Here is a 25757-nt window from a genome sequence, read left to right as displayed (position 1 = left end):
TGGGGAGTGGCTGCATGTTTACAGGCCCTCCTCTCCCACATAGCCCAGGCAGGCTTCCGGGACACATCAGGTGTTAGAGATCATCTTAGTCCCCGCCTCAGGTTCACAGATGAGAAAACAAAGGTCCACAGGGGAGGTGTGGCTTCATCAAAATCATACTGAGAGCTGTGTCAGAGTCAGGCTAGGACCACTTCTCTAGATTCCTTCTCCAGTGCTGTCTGAACCCCAAGACCCTTTGGAGTCTCCTCTCCGGCTGCAAGCAGGACCTAGACTCCTGATGGGGATGACCTGAGTCTAAAAGTGTGTGACAGTGCTGAGAACAGCCAGGTCTTTTTGGGAACGGGACACGGTCCAGGACCTCAGCAGCCGGATGTTCAGCACCACAGACAGCTCAGCGGGCCTATTACTCAGGAGGCTTTTGGCCCTGCAAGGCAGGGTCAGGGGAGAAAAAGGGAAAAATATGGGAATGATTTTAGAGATGAGGCAGGCCACCACCACCCCCACTTGGTACGGGAGGAAACCCAGGAACGGATAAATGACTGGTCTAAGGTCACATGGCAAGTGAGTTCAGCACTAGGGAGGAAGCCCAATAGTCCATCTCCTCATGCCTCCTCTGAGCCCACAGATACCTGGTCCCCATGACTTATGATGCAGCCAGTGCTTGAACCAAGGTCTCCAAAATCTAAATCTCTTGCCTTTGGTGATGGCAAAGAAAGAAAAGGGGGGGGGGAAGAGAGGAGAAAAAGAAACTGAAAGAGCACCCGGCCCTGATGGGAAGGTCTGTGATTTGCCCTCTAACTTTAAGTTCTTGACAGGAGCTTCCTACTTCTCCAAAGTGGTTTGGCCTTTTAGAAATAATTTAGTTACCATGGCAACCTCATCCCAGGTGTCATCTCCATGGCAATTCATTGGGGTTTTTCACCCGCCTGATAAGTACACATGCGGCTGCACATATGTATATTGCAGCAAAATTAATATACAATCACATTTTTAGAAGCAGAGTATCTCATTATCCAAGTCTGCAGTTGAGAACATAACAATGTAGGTTCCTTGGGACTCCTGGGTGGCTCAGCAGCTGAGCGTCTGCCTTTGGCTCAGGGCCTGATCCCAGAGTCCCAGGATGGAGTGCCACACTGGCTCCCTGCAGGGAGCCTGCTTCTCCCTCTGCTATGTCTCTGCCTCTCTCTCTGTGTGTCTCTCATGAATAAATAAATAAAATCTTAAAAAAACAAAACAAAACAGGGCAGGTTCCAGGGTGGACAGGGTCCATGGCATCAAGGACCCAGAGCAGTCTTTGGGGCCGTTTGGCCTTCTTACTGCCACGGCAAGGCTTTCCTGATCTTTATAGATCAGTGCATCCTCCGCTCACCACGGGGCATAAATAATTTCTCTTCTTCCATAGCCCCCACCCCCTCCAATGTCCCTTCCATGACAAAACCTTGGAGTTGCCCCTGATGGCAAGGAGTGGTGGGACTGGGAGGAGGCTGATCCTTCTGACCTCAACTCTCTGCAGAATGCCTGAATGCCGTCTTCTGCTTCCTTGCACCCGAGTTGGGGGCACCCTTGGCACTGTTCCTACTTTCTGTGACTTTGTATGCCTGACCTGTGGGCGGTGGGCACCCTTTTCGGCACGACCTAACTGCCATCTATTTTGTAGGAAATCTTCATCACTTCTAGTCTACTGAGGGCACCCTTTCTATTTCCCAGCAATGCCATGGACCTTCTTTACCATCAGTCCTGATGTTTTACACTGATGCACAGCTGGCTGGAGTATTTTTTCTACCATCCTAACCTAACCCTCTCTTTCTCTGTCACCTCATAGTCTGTCTAGTGATGGTGCCAGGTTGTTTCTCTCACCCTCCGCATCTTCACCACCAGTAGTAGTACATTTCATGATGGAGGAGTCACTGTCACATCTGCAACAGAGAAAAGTGAGAAATGCTCACAAAAATATTCCTCCCACATCCCAAACAATGAAACAGAAAAAAAAAATCAAGGCATGGTTTCATTTCAAAATCTCAATTAAAATTATGAAATGTACCAGGTATTTACCCTCCAAATATCTTTTGAATTCAGATAGACTTGAATTTGAACTCTGATTCTACCAGTGATTTGCTGTGATCTTAGATGAGTGACCTAAGCAATTTGAGCCTTGCCTTCTTGAGCAAAGATGACAACAATATTTGCCTTGCAGGGATGATTAGAGATGAGTTATAGAAAAATCAGAAAGGATTATGAGATAAAATAGGAAAAATGCTTCACACCATTCCTGGCTTGTGCAAGATCTTCTCTAAATGGCAAGTATGCTTATTAGCACCTAAAGAGGGACTCATTCCCACGAAATCTTATTTGCATCTTACTGAAGTGAATACCCTCCTCCTCATGTTTGATTTGATTACATATTTTTGGTCCCTATGATGAGTAGGGCCCCTTTGAAAAAGGGGTTGTGTCCTTAACAAAGGTTTATGATATTTCTAAGCTGAATAAAGCATCGGGCTGGGTGCTGTAGAAAGTACACACACAGGGAAGATAGTTCTGGTCCTCAGGGACAAACACAGTGAAGGAGAGAGACACCAACGACAGGAACCATAACTTGAGGCAGAGCAAGGCACGTGCCATGCACCTTGGCAGTGTGCCTGATAGTTCAGAGTGTGAGCTCAGAAACCAGTCCACCTAGGTTTGGATCCCAGCTCTACTTACTTGCTGTACAACCTCAGATGAGTTTCTTAACCTGGCTGGACCTCAGTTTCCCCAAGAGTAAAATAAGGATGTTAGTAGAAGCCACCTCTTAGGAGAGTTAATATATGAATAGAGCCTAACACATATGAGGGCTTAATAAACATTAGGTGTTGTTGTGTAGAAGTACAAAGCTATGGGTTAGAAGTGATTGCAATTCTGTTTCATGGATGAGATTGCACTTGAGCTTGACCTTGGAGAATGAGTAGTTATCAAGAGACAAAGGAGGAGGAGAAAAAGCATTTGAGGGAAGCAGAGCAGCAGAAGCCAAGGCATGGAGTGTGAACTCTGCAGTATTTTCAGAGTGGAGCTTGGGGGCTGTGGGGGTAATCAGCTGCCGAGCTTATCTGAGAACTGAATCGTGTTACCCCCAGCACACTGGGGATACGTGAGGTCCTGAGCCGGCACACTGACTCTCGACCACATTGTTCTCCAGATACAGCTCCTCCGCTCCCCCTCCTTGAGTTAATGGCCTCCTTACACGTCATGTGGCGTGATTGCAAAGTATTGTGCAGGACAATTCTTTTACCCTTTGAAGTTAACATGTTTTTCTCTGTTTCCCAAAGTTAATCATTCCTATAGCTAATCTGCTAGCTCTCTTAATAAAAGCTGGTTGAGATAAAGCCCCGGGGTCTGAGTCTGGGTGTTCTCAGTCCCCCTGCCCCCAAGATTGAAATTCAATGAGACTCCGAGTCTTTGTATAGTTGCCTTAAACTATCCTGGCTCCGTGGCAGGGCTGGATCATCAGAGCAGAGAGAGAAGTGCCGGGAAAGGGGCTGGTGCAGAGGTTTAAAGCAGACTCTACAAGGTCAACTGGCATCATCATGACACCACAACCAGTTATCCAACACCTACTGTGGGCAGAGCCCTGTGCCAAGCTCAGCCATCATTATCACATGGAGTCTTCTCAACTAACACAGGAATCGGGCTTTATGATCCCCATTCGTCAGATGAGTAGACTGTGGCTCAGAGCACTTAATTGACTTGCTGCTGCACACGCAGCTGCTTCTGTAAAGTCTGAACTCATTCTATTCCCTTCTCCTCTTCCCAGACACCGGTGCCCCTACACAGATGGTCACAAGGGTCTTGAGGACACAGGTGGCAAGCCGGCACTACATAAGCCTGAAATGCCAGAGGCATCTCTCTAGTGATCAGCACCACCTGACAGTACTGAACAGGGAAGGGTCTTCTAATTCTGAAGCCTGCTTCCACCCACAGAGATTCTGCTGTAATTGGTCTGGGGTGCAACGTGGATGGCAGGACTTTTAAAGCTCAGCCAGGTAATTCTCATGAGCCGCCAAGTTTGGAAATCATGGGTCCAAGGGGAGGCCTTGCGCTGAAATCATTGCTACTGATGCCTGGCCCTTGTGTGGCTACCCCAGACCTGCTCCGGTACCTCAGGACTGCGCCTCTCTTGCAGCAGGGAGCTGGGCCATGGTGGAAGCCTCCGTGGCTGGGCCTCCCTCCAGGCCTCCACTGCTCTGGGTCCCTCTTCCTGCCCTAAGTCTTTCCTCTTCCTCTCCCTTCCCAGGTCTCCAGAGGCTTCTTATGGCCCAAAGTTCCCCATCCCCATGAGAGGCCAGTCTGGCTGCCCTCCTGGAAAGGACTCAAGACCCCAAGTTGATTCCATTTGCCTCCTTGATCCCAGCCAGAGCACCACTCTCATGTTCCCCTCTGTGAGGCCCACACACAGCAAAGCAGGGAGATTGGCCGGATTCAGCAGGATGGGGTGATGGTACAGCCCTCCTTCCCTCTCCCTCCCCACACTGAGGATGAAGCTTTGGGAATCAGAGAGAGGGGCAGAGCCCAGGGCCTGGCTTTGAGGAAAAATCACCCTTCTGGGGAGGCCTGGGCCTAGAGTGGTGGGCAGGGGGCAGAGTTCACATGGGGAGGAGGGAAGCCCCCTCAAGGCAGGTAACTGCTTTTTATTTGAAGCCTAGCCATAATCACCCTCAGTGTTGCTACGGGAACAGTACCCGAAATAGGAAAGAAACCCCAGGAAGAAGGTAAGGGTCACAGGTAGGGTCCCTGGAGCCCTTGCTGACCTTCACCTTTGGAGCAGAGACCTGTCAGCCAGGCCCAGCTCAGCAGGGAACCAGCAGTCTGTGTGACATGACCATCGGTGATGGAGGCTGGCCTCTGCCCTGCTGGCTGTTTCATCATCAGCGTCCTGGTCCCCTGTCCTGGGCTTTCTGTCCAAGCATTCTGCTGCAGACAGGCCTCACGAGAAACCCACGTTCACAACTAGCCTGCAGGCACCCACCAGAACCCCACACCCTACTGGCTGGTACTGGCTACCTGCCCCCCAATAGTGGAGGCACAGAGGAGGACCCCACTGAGTCTCCGTGTGATTGGTTGTTCCATAATCGAGTTACCGGCATCTTGAAGGCAGAGTTGCCCTCAGCTTAGCAACGTCCTCAGCAGCAGCATCAGGAGAGCTATCTAGGACACACTCGGGGCCTACTGGAACCAGCTGGCATGCTCCTGAGACCCAGGTTTACATGTCACCTGTGCCACAGTTTAGATGCGAGTGTGACCCTGAACCCACTACCTAACCTCTTTGGGCCTCAGATTCATCATCAGTAAAAGGTAAAGTGGGGATAATGCTGATATTTGCCTAAAAGAATTGTTATGGGGATGAATTTAGATAATGTCCTTAAAGTGAGTAGCAGAGCAACCATATAAAAAAAGATAGTCTAGCACTGTTGTAATCTGGTTTGTGGAATACAGCACAAGGAAACATGCAAATAACGATTCAAGTCCTTTTGTGTCCGAAGGTGTGTCTGTGTCAGGAGATGTCCTCTGGCCTGCCCACCTGGGTCAGCCTACGTGTGGATGGCTCCATGTTACGTGTGGGTACCTCCCAGGGCTGCCAGTACCCACTGATGGCTCCTCTAAGACAGTAGGACACACAGAAAGCCAGATGACAATCTTAAAAGAGCTAGTTTTCTGACTTGGTTGGCCTCTTTTTTTTTTTCTCCTGAAAATTTTAGAGTGTTCCCCATGGATTAAACTCTCCTTATCTATGGACTGGAGTTATAGATGCCTGAGTGGAAAGGCATATGGCTGCAAGAGGAAGCAGGTGCTGCTTCTGGATACTCCCTCAACTGCCATCTCAGAGGCCTAGATGCTTACCTGGCCTCGGGGGCTTAGGGATCTGGACATCCCACACACCCCTTGTGACCTGGACTACCAAGAGAAAATCATGAGCTGCACTCAACAGATGCTATTCAGAAATCCTACTAAAGTCCTTTGTATAAAGCGTGTGTGTATGCGTGATTGTGCTCATGCACACATACACCTTTTCCCCGGACTGGAATGCTCTGTGTGGGCCATTTTTGTTTGTACCCACAACCATCACCCTTCACTCTTTGCCTCTAAAACCTCCCTAATGCTCAAGGCTGACTTGGGGTCTGGGGAAGTTGAGGGCGAGGGGCCCGCTGAGCATGGCCGTGTGAAGTGGACTCCAACGGACAAGTGGGAAATTGGGTGGATGTTGTGTTGGAAGCCCTCCCTACTGTCCTCCATTCCAGGGGCTGTCTTCCTAGTAAGGGCACCTGACCCCAGAGACTGCATCCCTGACTCAGAGGGAGGGAAGCAGAGGGAGGACTATCCCTTGTCCTTGATATCAGGGCAACCAGCCCTCCAGCCCCTGAGAAGTAATGTGAGTATCTGGGGCTTCAAGGGCTGCAGGTGGAGCCGGACTCTAGCTCCACCATCCCCTTGCTCACACCAGTCCTGGCACAATACCCGGTCCACAGCGGATTCGCGATAGACACTTCGTGAATGAATGAACCTGGGCAAGTCTCCTCCAAGCATGCACACGGGAGAATGCCTGTCCTTACTCACTAACCTGGTGTGGAGAGCAAGCGGGCCCACGTAGAGTTGAGTCTGAGGTCACACAGGCAGGGTTGAATCCTAGCTCTGCCCATTCTTAGCTCTGTGACATCAGGCCACCTCTTTGAGCCTTAGTTTCTTCATCTGTAAAATGGGAGTAATAACGAAACCCTCCTTACAAGGGTGGGAGCTCAGTCCTTGGCACATTGTCTAATACATTATTAACATGATACATGATGTTTGTCCTGCCTATGAAAGTGCTTTGGAGACTACAAAATGCTTTGTAAATATGAATGACTATTTTTCTGTCCAGGGATCCCATTTCAGAGAACCAAACACATCCGGCTGAGGCAAAAGTTCACGCAATAAACCAAAATAGCAATAATCACAACAATCATCTTTATTATCTATTACATGTCAGGCACTGTGTTGGCTACTTTACACACATCATTTCCTGGGAGCTCTCGGGTCAGTTGCTTCCCGTTTTATAAATGAGGAAACCTAGGCACAGAGAGGTTGAATTACTTCTCCAGAGTCACAGAGCTAGGAAGCATGGCAGCTAAGATTTCAAAGACCAGGATCCCAGGTCATCTTTTGTGATTTGGGGAAGATTTGGGCCCAGCATCCTGGGCAGGGCTTGTAGGAGCTCTCCTTGTCCAAGAGTGGGGGTGGGGAAAGGGCTTTGGAGAAGGAGGGCCCTCCTCCATCCTCCAAGATCCAGGCTCAGGATTCTGATCTAGCCTCACCTTTCCCCGCCCTTTCCCCGCTGCCCCCCACCCCAACAGCACCGGACCTCCAGCGCTCTTATGTAACTGGGCGTTTCTCCCCCACCCCCACACTTTTTTTTTTTTTTTAAGATTTTACTTATTTATTCATGAGAGACACAGAGAGAGAGGCAGAGACACAAGCAGAGGGAGAAGCAGGCTCCTCTTGAATACAGGGAGCCCGATGTGGGACTGGATCAGGCCCTGGGCTGAAGGCGGTGCTAAACCGCTGAGTCCCCGGGGCTGCCCCACCCCCACACTTTAAATGAGACAGCTCAGCAAACACTGGGGGACATCAGGGCCTGGAAAGAAGGAAGCCTGACTGATCTAGCCTTCCACCCCTTCCCAGGACCCCGCTCAAGCTTGCTGTTGTCCTCAAGGCTTGGGCCTGTCTTTGAGTGGGCCTGCATGTGAGAGCATACACTCATGCACATGCACCCGTGTGTATTTGCACATGCAAGTGTACTATGGAATGGAGTACATGGAATGGAGAGCACGGATATGCATGTTAGCACACGGATATGTCTTCACTAGCCTTTTTTTTCCCCCTTACAGAGAGAATAAGGCTTCCCCATTACGACTTTCCTTTTTCAGCAAATTCAGGAACCTTAACTCTTGAATGCCCTCCTCTTGCCTCAGTCACAGTACCAGATCTGTGTCATTAGAGGAAAGTTCTCACAGTGTTGAGTCTCTGTCAGCCAGAAAGTGTCTGAACCTCTGTTCCTCCAAAAACTTCCACTTGCCAGTCATTTTGGTTTTAGGGGAACCCCTGTGGCTGTCAGAGCTCTGTGCTCAAGGCATTGGGTCAGCCTAGGCCTCAGACACTTGTACTACATGAGGCCGGATACCCAGGCTGTCCAAATCGTTAAAGGCTGCTCTCCCCAGATGGCGCCGGGCTTCACATTGTAGAGAATATTTTGCCCCATGGACACTTCACAAATAGTTTACTGGCCTGACCGTCAAACTGGATGAATTCTCCTGGGTTTGAGATTGAGATGGGGAGGTGGGTGGGAAGGTAACATGTCCCAAGGATGAGGATTCTGACCACCCAGGAGGACTCAGGAGCCAGGAAGATTCCGGATTCTTCATTGTCAGAGATCATCTATGGTTTTGTTGAGAAACTGTCCCCTCTCCTGGTGTGGAACTAGTGCTGAAGACAGGGGATAGTCTTCTCTTCGCTTCCCTTCCCAAAGCCAAGAAAGGCTTCAGCCATCTTCCTTATCATTCACCTTCAGTTCCACTCATGGCCAAAGAGAGGATAGGGAGAAATCCATTAAAGCCCCCTCCCCATCCCCTAATCTTCCAAGTACCAAGGTGCCTAGAGGGGGCAGGGTAGGACTATGGGGTCTATATATAGACTACAAAGCCCAGCTTTCTTTCCTCCTGTCTGCCCCCCTCCCGGTTTCCAGCCCCCCGCCCCCAAACCAGACAGTAGAGCCAACCCACTCCCCTGGGCCAGTAGTGCCTGGTTCTTAGGCATTAACACTGCTTTAAGTTTATTCTGCATCTGCGATAAATGGCGGGGTTCTGGGCAGCGGAAGGCATCTCATAATGGGAGGCTCCAAATTCCCTGAACTCAGCTGCATTTGGAGGCCATTTTCTGCATTTTAAACATTCCCAGGGTCTTTGCACCACAAAGCCCCTCCCAAACTTGCATTCCCCACTTCCTGTGCACCGAAGGCATATCTTCAGCGCCCTACTGCTACTAGTCCACACTCTATATAAAGGTGAGGTCCAGACAAGCCCTTAGATGAGACTTTTGGCCCTGTAATTTAACTAGAATTAGCTCCCCCCACCATTACATTTTGTTCACGGTCCCGATAGATTCATTTTACTGTTCTCCCCTTTTGCACTTAAATCACTGGGACTTTTTTTTTTAATCTCACGTAATAGATTAAAATTTCCCAAAGATTTAAATAATCTCACCAGCGGTTTGGCCACCCTGCAAGGCCAGCCCCGTCCCCTCCGAAGCTGCCGCCTCCTTGGCCTCCTCGGAGTGAGGTCTCGGGAGCCCCGGACCGGCCCCCACGGCTCCGCAGCCAGGCGGCCCCGCGGCCCAGGGGGTACACACGGGCCGCCCACACCTGTCCACACCTGCCCCAGCCGACGCACACCCCAACACAGACACACACCCCGCAGAGGCGCCGGGGGAAGCCGCCGGGGGTCCGACGGCTGCAGGTTTATTACGAGGTTTCTTCTCAAAAGCAAAATCGGGCCGACAAGCTCAGCGCCTCGGGGTCCTCAACTTCCTCTGCCCGCAACTCGTCCCGCATCGCGCCCTCTACAGACACGCAGAACTCCCCGCGCGTGACCTCGGCCCCCGCCCCCGCCCCGCCCCCGCCGAGGCGCGCACAGGACGAGCCGGGTGTGGAAGTCCCTTCCCGCGCCGCCTCGAGTCCCGCGCTGTCCCGGTCCTGGGCGCCCCGAGGCCCGTCGCAGTCCCTGGCGCAGCCGGCCCGGCCCGGCGGCGGCGGCGGCGGCGGCGGCGGCGGCACAGCCCGTGCCGGGCACGAGGGTCCGGGTCTCCCTCGTCGTCTGCCGGCGGCCGGGGGCGGGGGGCCTCAGTACAGCCCCAGGATGGCGGCGCCAACGTCCTTGGAGGGCCGGCGCTCCTGCACCAGAAAGTTGATCATGCTCTCCGACTTGATGAGCAGGTTGCAGCCCAGAAAGAACACGCCGAAGACCACGGTGAGCGACAGCACGCAGAGCACAGCGATCTGCGCCACGCGCGACACCCACAGGCTGCGCTCGTCGGGCGCCAGCCCCGCGGGGACCCCGTCGCTGGCGGCCAGCGGCGCGCCCCCCGGGCAGCAGCCCAGCCACGTGCCCAGCCCGTGGCTGCGGTTCCCCAGGGCGGCCCCGCCGCCGCCGCCGCCCAGGCCGCCGGCCGCCTCCAGGCCGCTGTGGTTCAGGAAGGTCGCGTTCATCGCCGCTCGGCGTCGGCGCCCGGGGTCCCTCGGCGCGCGCGGCCCGGGGCGCACGGCGAGGCCGGCCGGCACCCGCGCTCACGGAGACGCCGGGGCCCGGCGGCGCGCGGGGACAGGGGGCGGCGGGAGGCCGCCCGCGCGCCGGCACGCCTCGGGCCGCCTGCCCCTGGGCACCGGGCGGGAAGCGGGGCCCGGACCAACGAGCAACAGGCGGCGCGGGAGCTGCAGCGCGAGAGCCGAGCGCTCTCCTCCGCCGCCCGCCGCCGTGCGCGCCCGCCCGCGCCCCTCCCCTAGCAACGGCCCCGCCCCCCGCCCCCCGCCCCCCGCTCCCCGCTCCCCACGCCGCCTCCCTGCCCCCACCCCGGCCGCGCGGCGCGGGGGAGGCAGGCTCAGCGCCCCCCGGACTGCCGGGGCTGGAAGCGGTGGGAGGTGCGGGCGCGGGTCTCGCCCCCGGGGGCGGCGGCGGGAGGTTCCGGGCGGAAGACCTCCCCGAGGCGCCCGTTCTGGGATGAAGTTCTTCCTGAAGTCGGCCCTGAGTCTCTCCTCCGCTTCTCTGCTCCTAGTAAATCTTGCTCGACATCGGAGGAGTAGCTGTGACCCCGGCCTCGGCCTCCCTAGCCTCTCTCCCTCGTCCACCCGGGCGGTGGCGCTGGGTGCCCAGCGGCCCCGCGCGCCCCTGCCCGCGCCTCGCCGCTGTCCCGGGGCTGCAGGCTGCGGCGGCCCGGCGTGCTCTCTGCCTCCTTCCCACCTCGCCCCCACCCCACCCCACCCCACTTGATTTTTTTTTTATTTAAAAAGAAGTTATTGCGGCCCCCCCCCATTCCTTTTTACAAAAACGCATCATTGTAAACTGCTTAGAAAATATGGATTAGCAAAATGAACAAAATCTAAAACCTCATAATCCTGTAACACCCAGAGTGTAGACTTTACTACCTTGGTACAAAGTCTTCTGGGCTGGGGCGCCTGGGTGGCTCAGTGGTTGAGCATCTGCCTTTGGCTCAGGTGGTGATTCTGGGATTGAGTCTCTGTGTCTCTCATGAATAAATAAATGAAACCTTAAAAAAAAATCTAGGCTTTTTTCTTTGTGTGTCTCAATACATACGTATATTCAAATAGAGATGCACTGTTCATACCTACTGCTTTGTACTTGTTGTTTTGCAACCTTTTGTCATTTATGTATCTTTTCTTAGTGATAAATATTCATCTACAACAGTGGTTCTGAGTATCCTGGAGGACTTGTTAAAACCCAGATGGCTGAGTTTTAGAGTTTCTTTTTCTTTTCTTTTTTTAAAGATTTTTATCTTTTCATGACAGACACACAGAGAGAGGCAGACATAGGCAGAGGCTTGCTGCGAGAAGCCGGATGTGGGACTCGATCCCAGGGCCTCAGAGTCAGGACCTGAGCCAAAGGCAGGCTCTCAACAACCCAGGTGGACCCAGATCAGAGTTTCTGAAGCGGCAGATTGGGGATGGGGGCCCCAGGACGTGCATTTCTAACAAATTCCCAGGTGATACTCTTGCTGCAGCTTCTCCAGGTCATGCTTTGAGAACTACTCATCTGTAATACCAGTTTAAGTGAAGGAATGGTGTTTCAAGATAGAGACTACTACAATATATTTAAGGAAGGTGTTTATTTTTGGATATTTTCGTTGTCTCCTCACTTTTTGCATGGGAAGCAATATTACCATAAAGAGCTTGTAACGAAGTCTGTGCAGATTTTTCCATAGTCAAATTTTTTTCTTTACATTTTGAAAAAATGGACCTGCATAATCAAAAGGTTACATCCTACCAAATTGCTCTGCAGAAATATGCCAGTTTAGAGGGCACCTGGATGGCTCAGTCCGTTGAGCATGGGACTCTTGATTTTGGCTCAGGTCATGATCTCAAGGTCCTGGGATCCAGCTCTGCTTTGGGCTTCCTACTCAGCAGAGTCTGCTTGAGGATTTTCTTCCCCCTCCCTCTGTCCCTTCTGCCCCCACCCCCATGCACGTGTGTGCTCTCTCTCTCTAAAATAAATAAATTAATTAATTAATAATAATAATATATATATACACACACATATATATATATGTAAATCTTTTAAAAAATGTATTAGAAATATACCAGTTTACGTTCCAGCCCTGTGGGGAAGGAAGGCATTGCCCTTGATTCTGTTTATTGGCATTATTTTAAAAATCTTTGCCTGAGTTTATGGGATGTGGGATGGTTTCTCATCTTTGTGTAATTTGCATTCTTTGAGCTCTGACGAAAGAGCGAAAGCAGTTAGGAGTTTTTTCCATAATCCAGGCAGAAAATGCTGCTGGGAGCTTGGATTCTGCTGGTGGTGATGGAGGGAGAGACCCAGGGATGGAAAGGGCTTGGCAAGTGGGAGTGAGGGGACTCTGGATGCCCCCAGCATAGAGCATTTCAAAGCCACCGCTCCACCATTAGAACTGATTCACGTGTGTGCATGTGCTTGTGCATGTGTCTCCTGGGAAGCTATTACATTTCTCATTTTAGAGACAAAGAAACTAGACACACACAGACACACAGGAGAGATTGGGGGAAGAAGACCTGGCTCACCCTCCCCAGTTCGGGGAAAGCTGTCTGGCACAAGGGCACTTAGAGCCAGGATGAAACAGGGAGACAACAGGTTTCTGGCCAGATATTTTGTCCTCTGCTTTTGACCAGTTGGATTTCTTTAGAGAAATGCTTGGTTATGTCCTTTGTCCATCGTTCTCCCAAGACCAACCCCTGAGCTTTGACATACCCTGGACGTGGAGACTATGCTCTTGATTGACTCCATGCACCTGAGGTTAGGCTGCCTGCTGCACAGAAAGCAGGAGTGAGAGGAGGAACCATGGGGAACAGAGACCTGCCTGTCCAGCAGGAGGCTGGGAGGAGAAGGATGGCTGGCCTTCCATTTATGAAGTACCTACTATATGCTCAGGGCATTAAATATGTTATCACCTCACTGAATTCTTACCCCAGCCCTTGGGTTCCATTGGATTGTCCTTTTGACATGAAAAAACAGAGGCTCAGAGTAGTTAATTGGCTCACTTAAGATCACACAGCTAGTTAGGCATCAGAGCCAGAATTTGAGCTGGGATCTGTCCTGTTCTAAAGCTACATTCTTCATCCGTCATCCCTGAGCTGGTTTCTGTGGCTGCCTGGGGGAAGACGAAGATGTCTTTGACCCCGGGGGTAGGGAAGGCAGAGAAAGAACATAGGCTTGTGGAAATAAAGACCACCCAAATGAGAAGATGCAAAGGCTGTGTTTCCCGAGGCTGCTACTCCAAGGGAGTCAGCCACCACCACTTGAGTTCGGCAGAGAATTGAAGGCCGGCAGAAGAATGGGAAAGCTTTATAGTGGGACAAAGGGAAGGCTTCAGGCTTAGATCAGAGGCTCGCAGCATGGGGAAGCTGTAGGTGGGCTAACTAGAAGGAGGGTCCCTATGTGATTGGTTAGGGGAGCCTATCGGACTTTTTCCAGTTTGTCGTACATCAGATGTGGGGGCAAAATTAGGGAGGCTGTCAGCTAGTGGCCCAGCTTTGGCTGTGTTTGGGCTGACTGCCTGGGCTACCTGCAGCAGAGAGGGCTTCGCCCCGCTGGCTGTTGTGGCAGGGAGTGGATCAGAGTTCTATTTTGATAGACGGCGAGGCCATTGTCTGTTGGCATATTGGGTCTCTCAGACCCCTCGCCTGCCTTCCGGACCTGGACAGAGGCTTCCTAACTCATGCTCCTTCCCTGGCTACTCCCTTCTGCCCTTTCTGGAGCCACTGGTCTCAGTAAGTCTGGTTGCTCTTTGATGTGCATCAACTCTTAATTCGTGTAACAACCCTGAAAGGTAAGCGTCTTAGTTATTACTGCTGCGTCACAGCTTATCCCCAAATGTAGCAAACATTTATGACTTCACACGGCTTTCGGAAGGTCAGGAAGCTGGAAGCAGCTTAGCTGGGACCTTCCAGCTCAGAGTATGTCATGAGGTTGCAGCCAGGGTGGTGGCCAGGGAGCTTGCCTGGGGGTAGAGGACTGGCTACCGAGCTGCCAAGATGACTGACGTGGCTGTTGTCTCGAGGCCTCAGTTCCAGTATATGTAGACCTTTCTATGGGGCTGACATGGCAGCTGGCTTGCCTCAGAGCCACTCTTAAAGAATGTGCTGGATAGTGAGCAACTGGTAGGAGGGAGAGGGTCATATAAGAGAGGTGGCAGTGTAAAATGTGCTCGCTGTCTTTGTTATTTAAGCTTCACAGCCACCTTACAGAGAGAGAAATCATTAGCCCCATTTGACAGATGAGAAAATGGAGGCCCAGGAAGGAGAGAGGTTTTGCCGGAGGACACACTGCTGGACACAGCCGGGATATAAGCCCTTTGCTACCTTAAAACCCGACCCCAGCTCTTTCCAGCACCTGGCGTGTGGATAGGGGTTTGTGGATGAGCTTCATTGTTAAGGAAGGACACCCCGTCCCCAGCCCCCAGAGCTGGGGGAAGGCCTGAGGAGCCTAAGAAGTTATCTGTCAACTGGGCTGCCTTCTCTACTCTAGAGACAAGGAAGCCGGTGCCTCTGGGCCCAGCTGCCACCCACACAGGACTATTTTTACCCTCCACCTCAGTGACAAGTCTGCATCTCCCAGCTCTGGAAAGGCCATCTGGGCAGTCTGGCTGTCCCAGGAAGAACCTCCACCCTGAGGCCACTGTTTATGCCCTGCTGTCTCCAGCAGCTGTTTCTAGATGAACCTCTAGCTTTCTGGCATGCTGTGGCCACCCAGGGTCAGTTAGATGCCTCCCTCCCCTAGATTCAGGGATTAATAAAACCTCCTTAATTAGTACCACTTACTAGATGGACCTTTCTGAACTAAAATATTTAAATCTACAGATATTTTAAATCATTCACATTTCAAACAAGAGTAAAAAGTGCCCTATGCATGAGCCATTTTAATGATAAGAATGATTTTATCTGCATCTTCAAACTACTTTCTCTCTCTCTCTCTCTCTCTCTCACACACACACACACACACACACACACACACACACAGGTGAAAAATGTAAATAGATGACCATTGCATAACATACTTCAGGGAAGTCGAAGAACCTTTGGACTTTATTTATTTATTTATTTATTTATTTATTTATTTATTATTCATTTGTTTGGCAAACTCTCCCCGGAGCGGGCAAAGGTTGCCTTCTGCCAGGTTCCTGTCCAAATGATCTCATGTTTCACACAGGCAGAGGGGACGTTAATACTGTTTTACTGCATCTCTCACAGAATTAAAATAAATGCTATTACCCAGTTCAGCCTTTGCCTCCCCCCACCCCCACGAAGTAGAGAGCAGGTGGTCGTGGCAGAGGGGGGTGCAGGCAGTTCAGGCCATGGGAGCTTTACCCAAAGAGCAGGAGGGGGAGACCCCTAGGAGGGATCTGTGTAGTGTAGAAAGGGAGCCGTGCCTGTGTATGTACCTTGCAGAAGATAAGAGAGACAGGTATCACAGGGATCGTGTAGCTTCACACCCCGCCTCCTGCCCCTCACCTCCCACCACCTGTCTGTTTTGTATTTTGGAGAATACCTGGATTCTGGAGATCTTGGGTCTATTTCTGCCTCTGCTCCTAATTGTGTGACCATGAGCAAGTCAGCCATCCTCCCTGGTCCTCAGTTGGCTCATTTATAAATCAAGGGACCTGGATCAAATCATCTTCAATAGAACTATACTTACAAAAACAGGTGTGGGTCAGATGGGCCATAGTCTGCCTTCCTCTGCTCTACATTTCCTGTGGGGTTCAGAGAACATGGAGCCCAAGATCTGTGCCTGGTCTGCACTGAAAGCCCTGCCTGGGCCTCCATGACCCCATCCATAAAATAAGAAGCATGTTAATACTTGCATTCTGCAAACTACTCAACAGAGGTGACATTGACCTAAAGAGGTCTGATCAATACAGGACTTCTCAGGGCCATTAATATGTTGATGTGCATTATGAATTTCCCAGGGAGGATGCAGGATGCAGCATTTAACTAAAACAAAGTAATATTTTTTTGCACTACGTACCACTCAGCACAGCTTGGGAAATGCCCTGTGATCTCCCTAATGTCTGTTTCCTTCCCTGTAAAACAGGGATGATGACAGCACCTGCCGCTGAAATTGTCGGGAAGGCTGAATGGGGTAATGCCTGGAAACGGGCCTGGCACTGAGTAAATGTTCAATAAATGCTGGTAGCTATTATTTATAATAAGGTTCTTCCTTTCCAGCTCTGACATTCTGAGCTTCCAACTGCAGCATGTAATTAAACTCCAAAGCATCTGGCTTCCCGAGTTGAAAGAACAAGCCCAGAGGAAGGAAAAAGGAAGAGAAAGATCCTTCTGGATTGTCCATTTGTGCACCAGCCTCACTGCCAGTTGTCACAACAGGGGAACGAAGCAAGATGCCAACCCCTAAAGACAAGGCTTGGGGGAGTCTGAGGTTCCCTGCTAGGCTCAGATGCTGTGGGGCATATTTCAGAGGCAGATTGGGGAGAAGTAAGGATCAGTGTCACTTTAGAGTCAAGCAGAAGAACCCAACAGCATCCCACATGGATCAGCCTCCCTTTCTCACGGTTCTGGGCACACTGTTCTCGGCTCCTTTCAAGTAAGTATGACATGCTGGGGGAGCAGTGACAGGGAGATCTGAGTCGGAGAATTTAGGCAGGGAAAGGCAACCCATAGAGAAACAGCATCTGCTATGGCTCAGAAGCCCACAGGAACACCGGGCCATGGTGGCAGAGCCCCAGGGATGGGTGGTAGTACAGACGATGGTCAGGAGAGGAGGCGAAAGACTGGGTGGGCACCAGAATGCTAGAGACTTTATTAAATTCATAGATGTCAGTTATAATCCCCTGTATTACACGCACACACACACGCACACACACTCATACTCACTCTTTTATGTATTTTTCAAAATTTTGACTATGAACATGTATAGCTTTAAAAGAAGCATGTTCATTTATAGGAAGGAAAATAGTGCTTTTGAAAAGGAAAAGGATGACCCTCACAACCATGTGGAGGCCAGTTTGGAGGACTGCAACTGACCAGGCAAATGGTAATGATGAGCAACTCCGCTCACAGGCATATTCCCAGAAGGATGGAAAACTGGTACAAATGCATGTTCACACATGTTCATAGCAGCACCGTTCACAATAGCCACAAGGTGGAAACAGCCCAAATATCCATCAACAGATGAATGGGCAAGCCAAGTGTGATCTCTCCATACAGTGGGATCTTGCTCAAACAAAGGAATGAAGTACTGGTACCTGTTACAACATGGATGAACCTTGAAAATGTTACGTCCAAGTGTAAGAAGCCAGACACAAAAGATCACGTATTGTGCAATTCCATTTACACGAAATATCTGGAATAGATAAGTCCATAGAGTCAGAATGTAGATTGATGGTTGCCCGGGGCTGGCAGAGGGGAAGAGGGAACCACTGCTTAACAGGTTTAAGAGAAAGTCCCAGTAAGTAGGACCCTGAGCTCTCCCACAGTTTGGTAATATAGGCCATTAAATCCCTTTTTATGACTTAAGCTTCCTCCAGCTGACTTTTGGTCACTTACACCAGGAATTTATCTTATTGCAGTGGTTTTCAAATTGTGTCCGTTGTGGAACACTAGGGTTCCGTAGAGATGTTATGTTGGTTCTGCAAAACTTTGATTTGAATGCGACAGGTGCTGAGGCTGATCAGAAAAAAAAAAAAAAAAAAATCGTTACCATCATCTACAATCCCGAACTGACTTTCTAAATATGCAACGTACATTTGCATTTGTAAAATATATTTAGCTAACAACAATCCTTCTCTGACCTGTTGTTAACATGAGTTCTACTTAAAGTTTCATTTGAAAAAGGGTCCAACTTCTAAAAATAAACAGTATAAAATCACTGTCCTGAGAAAATGATCATTTCAATACTAGAAAGTTTAGCTTTAAGGAAACTCACTGCAGCTTTATTTATAAAGGAGTCAGCCAACTATGGCCCTTGGGCTACATTTAGCCACCACCTGTTTTTGTAATAAAGTTTTATTTAAAACAAACAAATAAATTCCTTTATGCATGATGGCTACTTTTGCACTCCAACGGCAGAATTAAATCATTGCAACACACACCTCAGGCCCCCCAAAAATCAGAACATGTATTATCTGGCTCTTTACAGGAAACACTTGCTAACTCTGGTTCTTAATGATGAAAAATTGGAACCAATCTAAATGTTTAAGCAAAAGGGATTGGTCAAATTATAGTGCATCCCTTCAGCAAATAGAACGCAAAGCCTCTGTTGAAAAATGACGCTGCAGCTCTCAAACTTGGCTACACATTGGAACCACCTAGGGAGTCTAGAAGTCCCTCCCTAGTCCAACCCCATCCCTGACCAAATGAATCCATGTCTGGGTGGAGCACAGACATTAATATTTGTTAAGCTTTCCCAGGGGGTTCTAATACGGAGCTGCTGCTGTAGAGGGATATTCTCTGACGTAGAAATATGGCCACTATATATTGTTAAGGGAAAAAGAGCACATTACCTAACAGTGTACCATATGATCCCTTTTTGGTCCTTTCTACCGGAACTCATACACAGACTCACATATATGAACAATGGATGCCGAAACACTGACCGGGCTCATCTCTGTACCATGTGGCTATGAAGCACTTTAATTTTTTTTCTTTTTGGTTACCTGTATTTTCTGTATGTTTTACAATGAACATTATACCTTGTAACAAGTATGAAAATAGATAGCTTAAAAATATCCTTCTTGTTTTGGAAAAAAAATACAGAGATGAGCACCTGATGAAGGGAGGTGTTCCTGGGTCACGTGTGTACACAGCACACCCTCAGGGTACTGTCATTTCAGCCCGGCAGAGAGGCAGGTCCCAGGCTCATGGAGACACCAGGGCTCTGTGAGTTAGGCAGCAGGGGTTAAGCCCCTCAAATGTTAAATGGGGCGAGTGTGCCCACATCACAGAATCAAAGGCATGAATGTACAATTTCTGGCGCAAGGTGTGTGCTCAACCAAGTCGGCTTCTTTCTCAGGTGCCTGGGTGGGTGGCTCAGTTGGTTAAGCATCTGCCTTTGGCTCAGGTCATGATCCTAGATTCCTGGGATTGAGCCCTGTGTCAAGCTCCCTGTTCTGTGGGGAGCCTGTTTTTCCCTCTCCCACTCCCCCTGCGTGTGCTCTCTTTCTCTGTTGAATAAATAAATAAAATCTTTTTTTAAAAAAGTTTGCTTCTTTCTGCATAGGCAGCTCACAGAGTCAGAGCCTGCAGCAGTCAGCTTCCTTGTTCTTGCTGAAGGAAAAGGATCGGCTTTGCCCAAACTGAGCCTGTCCAGGGTATCCACAACTGCTGCTCCCTGGTGCTGTTGCAGCTGTGCCGGCCCACCCACCACTTCCCAGGTCTGGCTTGGAACCTCTGCTGCCCCTAGAATTTTCCTGTGCTCCCCAGAAAGGCCCTGGCTTCTCATCAACACTACCTGCTGTCTGTCTTCTCAATATAACCTGTGTCCACTATCCCCAGATTGGGTCCCATCTGCATAAAGAAGGGCTTTTGGTCTTCCTGGGGTTGCTCACCTTTAAAAATGACAGTCGTGGCTGCCATATATTGACCCTACCTGGGCCTGTGCTTACAGCCTATCTCTCTCTCTCTCTCTCTCTCTCTCTTAGTCTCAACTCCGCAGGGCCTGTGATAGGATTCCCATTTCATAGGTGAGGCTCAGAGAGGTGAAGGAACTCATTCAAGGTCACACAGTTGGTAAGTGGCAGCCCACTCTGGCTCTCAAGTTTCTCCCCTGCACCATACTGCCTGCTTAGCTATCTCTGTCCCACCTTCTACTTCAAAAGGCAGACATTCTCCTATGTGATTCTAATATGCAGCCAAGTTTGATAACCATTATTTTTTTTTAAAGATTTTATTTATTTGAGAGGGAGAGAACACAAGCAATAAAATCTTTTTTTTTTTAAAGATTTATTCATGAGAGACAGAGAGAGAGAAAGAGAGAGAGAGAGAGAGACATAGGCAGAGACACAGGCAGAGGGAGAAGCAGGCTCCACGCAGGGAGCCCCATGTGGGACTCGATCCTGGGTCTCCAGGATCATGCCCTGGGCTGAAGGCGGCGCTAAACTGCTGAGCCACCCAGGCTGCCCCTAATAAAATCTTAAAAAAAAAAAAAAAAAAGCACTGATTCTCAGCATTAACTATGGAATCGCCTGGAAAGTTTTTCTAAATGCTAGCAGTGCGGGGGGAGAAAGGGTGGAGTTAGGAGCAGGGGGGAGAAGATAGTGACTGGAAGGGGATACTTAAGGCCTTCTGGGGTTGTGGTAATGTTCTACTTTTTGATCTGGGTGCTGGATACTTGGGTGTGTTCACTTCTGTGAAAATTGTCGCATTGTACATTTATGATTTGTGTGCTTTTCTATGTGTTACTCTATAGTAAAAAATTTTTAATTAAGGAAATAAAAAAAGCAGTTGTCATCAGCTACTTCACTGTCCCCTGGGAAAAGGCCGTCTGTGGCCCTGGACTCCTCAATCTTGAGGATGCTTTTCATGGCATCAAGTAGTTGTTGGCCTTTGAGGGTGCTCCTGTCCTTGGCAACAAGCACACCTGCTTTCTTACTGCTGATGCTTCTTCGTGGGCTGGTGCCATGCTTAGCTACAGAATGCCCACTGTTGCTGCAGCGGCAGTACTCATCAACAGTCAGGCCCTATGGCTAGGCTCTATAGCTCCCTACTCGCCACAGCTAGACTCATACGACCTCATGCTGCCTCAGTCCCAGGACCTAGGACAACAGGAATGTGAGCAGCTATGGTCCAGCGTCTGGGCCTAAGCTCTGCATCCTCTGCTCACTTTGGCCTTGTATCATAATCCAAGTCACTGGACACGTCTTCTCTGGTCTTCACTCACAGACTCTCCAGTTTTTTGCTGGGCCCCTGGAGGTGTGAGATGACAACTATATTTCCCATTGTCATTTGCATCTAGGTGTCATCAGGTGCCTCAGTTTTGGCCTATAGAATGTAAGTGAAGTAGTCTGCACAATTCCGGGAATTGCCCTAAAAAGGAAAGTGCTCTTCTTTTCCCACTGTTCTTTCCTGCTGCTTGGGATAAGGCATGAAAAGAATGAGTTCCAGAAGCCAGATTGTGCTATGGAACAAAAGTCATGCTTTAGGGTAAAAGAGCAACATGATGGGTGAGCCCTTTGTCATCTTTGCTCCATGGAACATCCTGTTGGCTGTGAACTGACTCCCTCAGGGCATTTAACATGAGGGAGAAATGAGCTTCTACGCTATTTGAGCCAACGACATTTGGGGTTCTCCATTCCTATCAACCCAACTGAATCCTAACTGACACCATTCAGGACTTCTGACTTGACCTTTGGCCCGAGTCCCCGCCTAGTGTGAGGATGAGGGTCCTGGCTTGCTCCTCCTACAGACTGGAGTTCTGCCCCCTACCTCATCTCCGTGGTTGCACCCGGCCACCTGCTGGTGCACCCCATCCATGCCGCCCACAGGATTTTGCGTTGCTGGACTTCCCTCTTGCCAAGGTGAAAGACAGCCTATTACTCCAGTTGCTTTCCTGGAGTGAGCCCTGCTTCCCTCTCATCCCCTTACCCTTGGCTCCTGCCCTGTGCCTGACTGGCTGCTCTCTGGGCATCTATAGCAGGGCCAGTGCCTATAATACCTTCCCCTGTGGACAGGTTCAGGAGCAACCAGTTCCTGAGATATAAAGACAAGGGTACCTTCATTTATCCATTCAACAGATGCTTCCTGGGGACACAACAGTAAGATGAGGTTGAGAGGCAGGCCTGGTGCTGCGGGTACAAGTGGGCTGTAGAATGAGAGCATCAGACACAGCCATCAAAGACACTGGAACTCATCACAAGAATTTTCAGAGGTTTCCTTTAACAATATGCCCATTACCTTGGCTACCTGTGCAAGCCTGCATGAGTCATTACCATCTCCAGCCCTCAGCTCCCCCATCTGAGCATGAAAAGGCTGAATTGGGTGATGTTTATGACTCTGCAAATCTGTCTCCTTATGGAGGGAGTAAAGGGCCCGGGAGCTCTTCAACCTTGCTAGCTACTCATGGGCTCTGCCTGACTTGGGGCCATAAAACAACTCCTGTTTATTTATTATGATTTCGTGAGTTGCACGGGGCTCAGCTGGACAGTTCTGGTGACAGTTCTCTTAACTCCACTGACCTCAGTTTGCTCACACGGAAGTGGAGATAATCACATGTACCCAGAATTCTCACAGAATTTACGAGATAATCCCTTGGGGAACTGAGAGTAAATGAGGGAAGTTTCTCTTTATAGAAGTAATCCAGCTAATAAATGAAGAAGAAATGATGGGATGCCACCATGTTTAACCCCCAGGGAATTACTGGCTGTAGGCATTGAGCATCAAGAGCTGCTAATGTCATAAGAAGGAAGCTAACTAGACATTAGGTCCTTTCTGTGGGAGAACACAACACCTAGTATGAAGTAGTATTACCCCCCCCCCAATCTTAATCTGATCAAACTTCTAGGCTCAAATACAGGAAATACAGAAAACAGAGCAATATGTTTAACTACATCATGGATTTGCAATAATCAAAGCCTGGACTCTGGACAATCTATGGTATACATGACATGCCTTCTTCAATGATACATCACAAGGAAAGAGAGAAGGATGAAAGAGAACCTATGGATTAAGAGAGATTGAAGAGACATCAACCAACCACAACTGAGTGCATTCTTATTTCCATCTTGATAAATCAAACTGTTGAAAATGCTTTTTGACATGACATCTTTGGAAATTTGGATACTGAATATGTTACAATATTAAAGGATTATTGTTTTAAGAAATAGAGAGATAATGTGTGAATAATAATTGACAAAGTGCAGAGAAGCACCCAGCAGCAGGGAGCTATTATAAAATATGGCTGGGGATCCCTGGGTGGCGCAGCAGTTTGGCGCCTGCCTTTGGCCCAGGGCGCGATCCTGGAGACCCGGGATCGAGTCCCACATCGGGCTCCCGGTGCATGGAGCCTGCTTCTCCCTCTGCCTGTGTCTCTGCCTCTCTCTCTCTCTCTCTCTGTGACTATCATAAATGAATAAAAATTTAAAAAAAATAAATAAAATATGGCTGGGGAGTGGGGGAGGAAAGACTGCTGGGTGTCTTACCCCCAGCTTGACCATTAGCTCACTTGAGTCCTTTCACCTCCCCAGACCTCAGTTTCCCCATCTATGAAATGAAGCAAATGGACCCAATGTTTAGCTTTGGCCTCCTTTTGCTTTGTCTTCACATGTGTAGCCTTTACTTGGTACCTGTATCCACCCCACTGTGTGGCCATAGAAGCATAGAAGCAGCAGGATGGGCAGAAGCCCAGAGCTGATGACCCCTGCAGAACCTAGAACAGAAGAGACCACCTCCTTGAGGCACCTTGCTTGGAGAATCAAGCTGCATGATCCAAGGTGGGGTGTTTTCTCCAGGAGAGAAACCTCTGGAAGACTTCAATTACCCAAAAACCATGGGCATGAGTATCTGCTCACCAGGCTGCTTTGGCCTTGTTCTCATAACTGGGCATCCTGGGGAGTTCTCTTGACCTGTATCTTGATCTGGTTATCTGCTCAGGACTCCAGTTGAGGTGTGGGACTGCTGCCTATGACGCACTCCTGTGGGCACAAATGAACACTGCATGGCTACAGGTCACCTGCCCCTCGATTCCTTGTTGCTGGCCTCTGCCCACCTGCCCTTCAAGTACCATCACTGTGAAAGTACCAGTTTTAACATGGAATCTTACACAGTGTAAGTGCTCAGCAAATAAGGAGGGAAGATTTCCCTCCTGGACCCTCAGAGAGGCTTAAAATTCTCTTGAAGCATCAAGAGCTTTATCTTCAGGAGGTACAACTAAAATAACAACCACCTGCTACCAACACCAACCAGTTTAACACAGGAACTAAATAACACCCTGGCCCCAAAGAGAAAGAAAGACCATGGTGTTAAAATGAGCATGGATAGAGTAACAACTAAACCCATTATGTTGGTATCAAACCTGGATTCAAATCCTTGCTCTACCTCCCACTAGTTCTGTGATCTTGGGCCAGTTACTTAACATCTCAGCAACTAATTTCACAAGAGTGGTGTGAGGACAAAATGGCTCACTGCATACAATGCATACAATGGTTGACGTCATGCCTCACACACTGGGAGGGCTCGGCATGTGTTAGCAATAGTTCTTACAGGGAAGCCTCCATTGTAGCATTCCCTGGGTGTTCCACCATCTCTTCCCCGCCCCCATTTCACCTTCTTTTTTTTTTAAGATTTATTTATTTATTCATTCAGAGAGAGTGAGAGAGAGGCAGAGACACAGGCAGAGGGAGAGGCAGGCTCCATGCAGAAAGCCCGATGTGGGACTCGATCCCGGATCTCCAGGATCATACCCCGGGCCACAGGCAGCGCTAAACCGCTGCGCCACCAGGGCTGCCCCCATTACACCTTCTTTACACAATTACACTTTCCCTTGTAAAAATCTTTCCAGTGCTTTGTTCTTTAGCTTGGTTGGCTAATGGCATCTTGTCTTGTTTTACAATGGTGGGGTTCCAGGGAAAGTGGAAAGCCCATACAGAGGCTACTCCAGGCCCGGGAGGTCTTCCAAAGGCATCTTGAGAATTACAAGACATTGGTGCCATCTCCAGCTACTCAGTGTCAGCCCTGCAGCTAACTGGCCTGGAGCTATGGCTAGCTTAGCTGCCCCACTGGAGACTGGACGCACTTTCACAAGATATGGTAGCACAGTTGTCCTGGCTTGAGGGACCAACAAGGTGGAATCAGGACCCAAGGAGACGACAGCCCAAATATCAGCTCTACTATATGGTGGAGATGATAAGGTCCACCTCTTCACCTGCAGAACACAGAGGAGGGAATTAAAAATATTGGTGACCAGCAACCCACACATCCTGTATGTGGGTCGCTGCTGGCCTCTAGTGGCCACTGGATAGATTGCACCGGGAGTTGGCCTGAGGACAACGATGGGAGCCTCCCCGCCCCCATCCCAATTGGCCTGTCGCTGGGGTTCTCAACCATGGCAGACTCACAACTCCCTTTTCATAAAATTATATTGCGTGTAACTATAATATACCTTATTCAGGTATTGGCATGTAATTGGTATCCAGGTAAATGACATGTTTATAGTGTACGATTTGTTAATTATTGACATGTATGTACCCATGAATCCACCATCCTGATCAAGATAGTGAACATCTCCTCACTACCAAAAGTTTCCTTATGCCACTCAATAACTCATTCCTCTGTCCTGTCCTGCTTCCCCCAATCCCAAGCAACTAGTAATCTGCTTTCTGTCATTCTAGATTAGTTTACATTTTCTGGAGTTTCTTATAAATGGAACCATGCAGTATATACTTCTTTCTTTTTGCTCTGGCTTCTTTCAGCATTATTTTGCAAATGTATCCATGTTGGTGGGTGTACTGATGGTTCATTCCTTTTTATTGCTGAGTAGCATTCCATT

At 49.6% G+C, this 25757-nt stretch overlaps 1 protein-coding gene and 1 long non-coding RNA gene across 2 annotated transcripts; both read right to left on the bottom strand.

The window, feature by feature from the left end:
• Positions 1–9480: 9480 nt before the first annotated feature.
• RPRML (reprimo like) lies at positions 9481–10517 on the bottom strand. Its single transcript, XM_025436756.3, has one exon. It carries the CDS (start codon positions 10262–10264, stop codon positions 9899–9901), a length of 366 nt encoding a protein of 121 aa, XP_025292541.1. The 5' UTR covers positions 10265–10517; the 3' UTR covers positions 9481–9898.
• A 6537-nt stretch (positions 10518–17054) lies between these two features.
• On the bottom strand, positions 17055–25181 carry LOC125755815 (uncharacterized). Its single transcript, XR_007413164.1, has 3 exons — positions 25005–25181; positions 23782–23904; positions 17055–17944 (listed from the first exon to the last, which is right to left on the bottom strand). It is a non-coding gene; the product is annotated as an uncharacterized LOC125755815 (long non-coding RNA).
• Positions 25182–25757: the final 576 nt, after the last annotated feature.

The sequence above is a fragment of the Canis lupus genome, chromosome 9 (assembly GCF_003254725.2).
Source record: "Canis lupus dingo isolate Sandy chromosome 9, ASM325472v2, whole genome shotgun sequence".
In the NCBI taxonomy this organism is placed as follows: Eukaryota; Metazoa; Chordata; class Mammalia; order Carnivora; family Canidae; genus Canis; species Canis lupus.
The sequence above is the reverse complement of the archived record's forward strand: the minus strand, read 5'-3'. Positions and strand labels throughout refer to the sequence as shown.

Coding starts and splice junctions, on each gene's coding strand:
- RPRML (XM_025436756.3), bottom strand. CDS start 10,264: ATGAACGCGACCTTCCTGAACCACAGCGGCCTGGAGGCGGCCGGCGGC.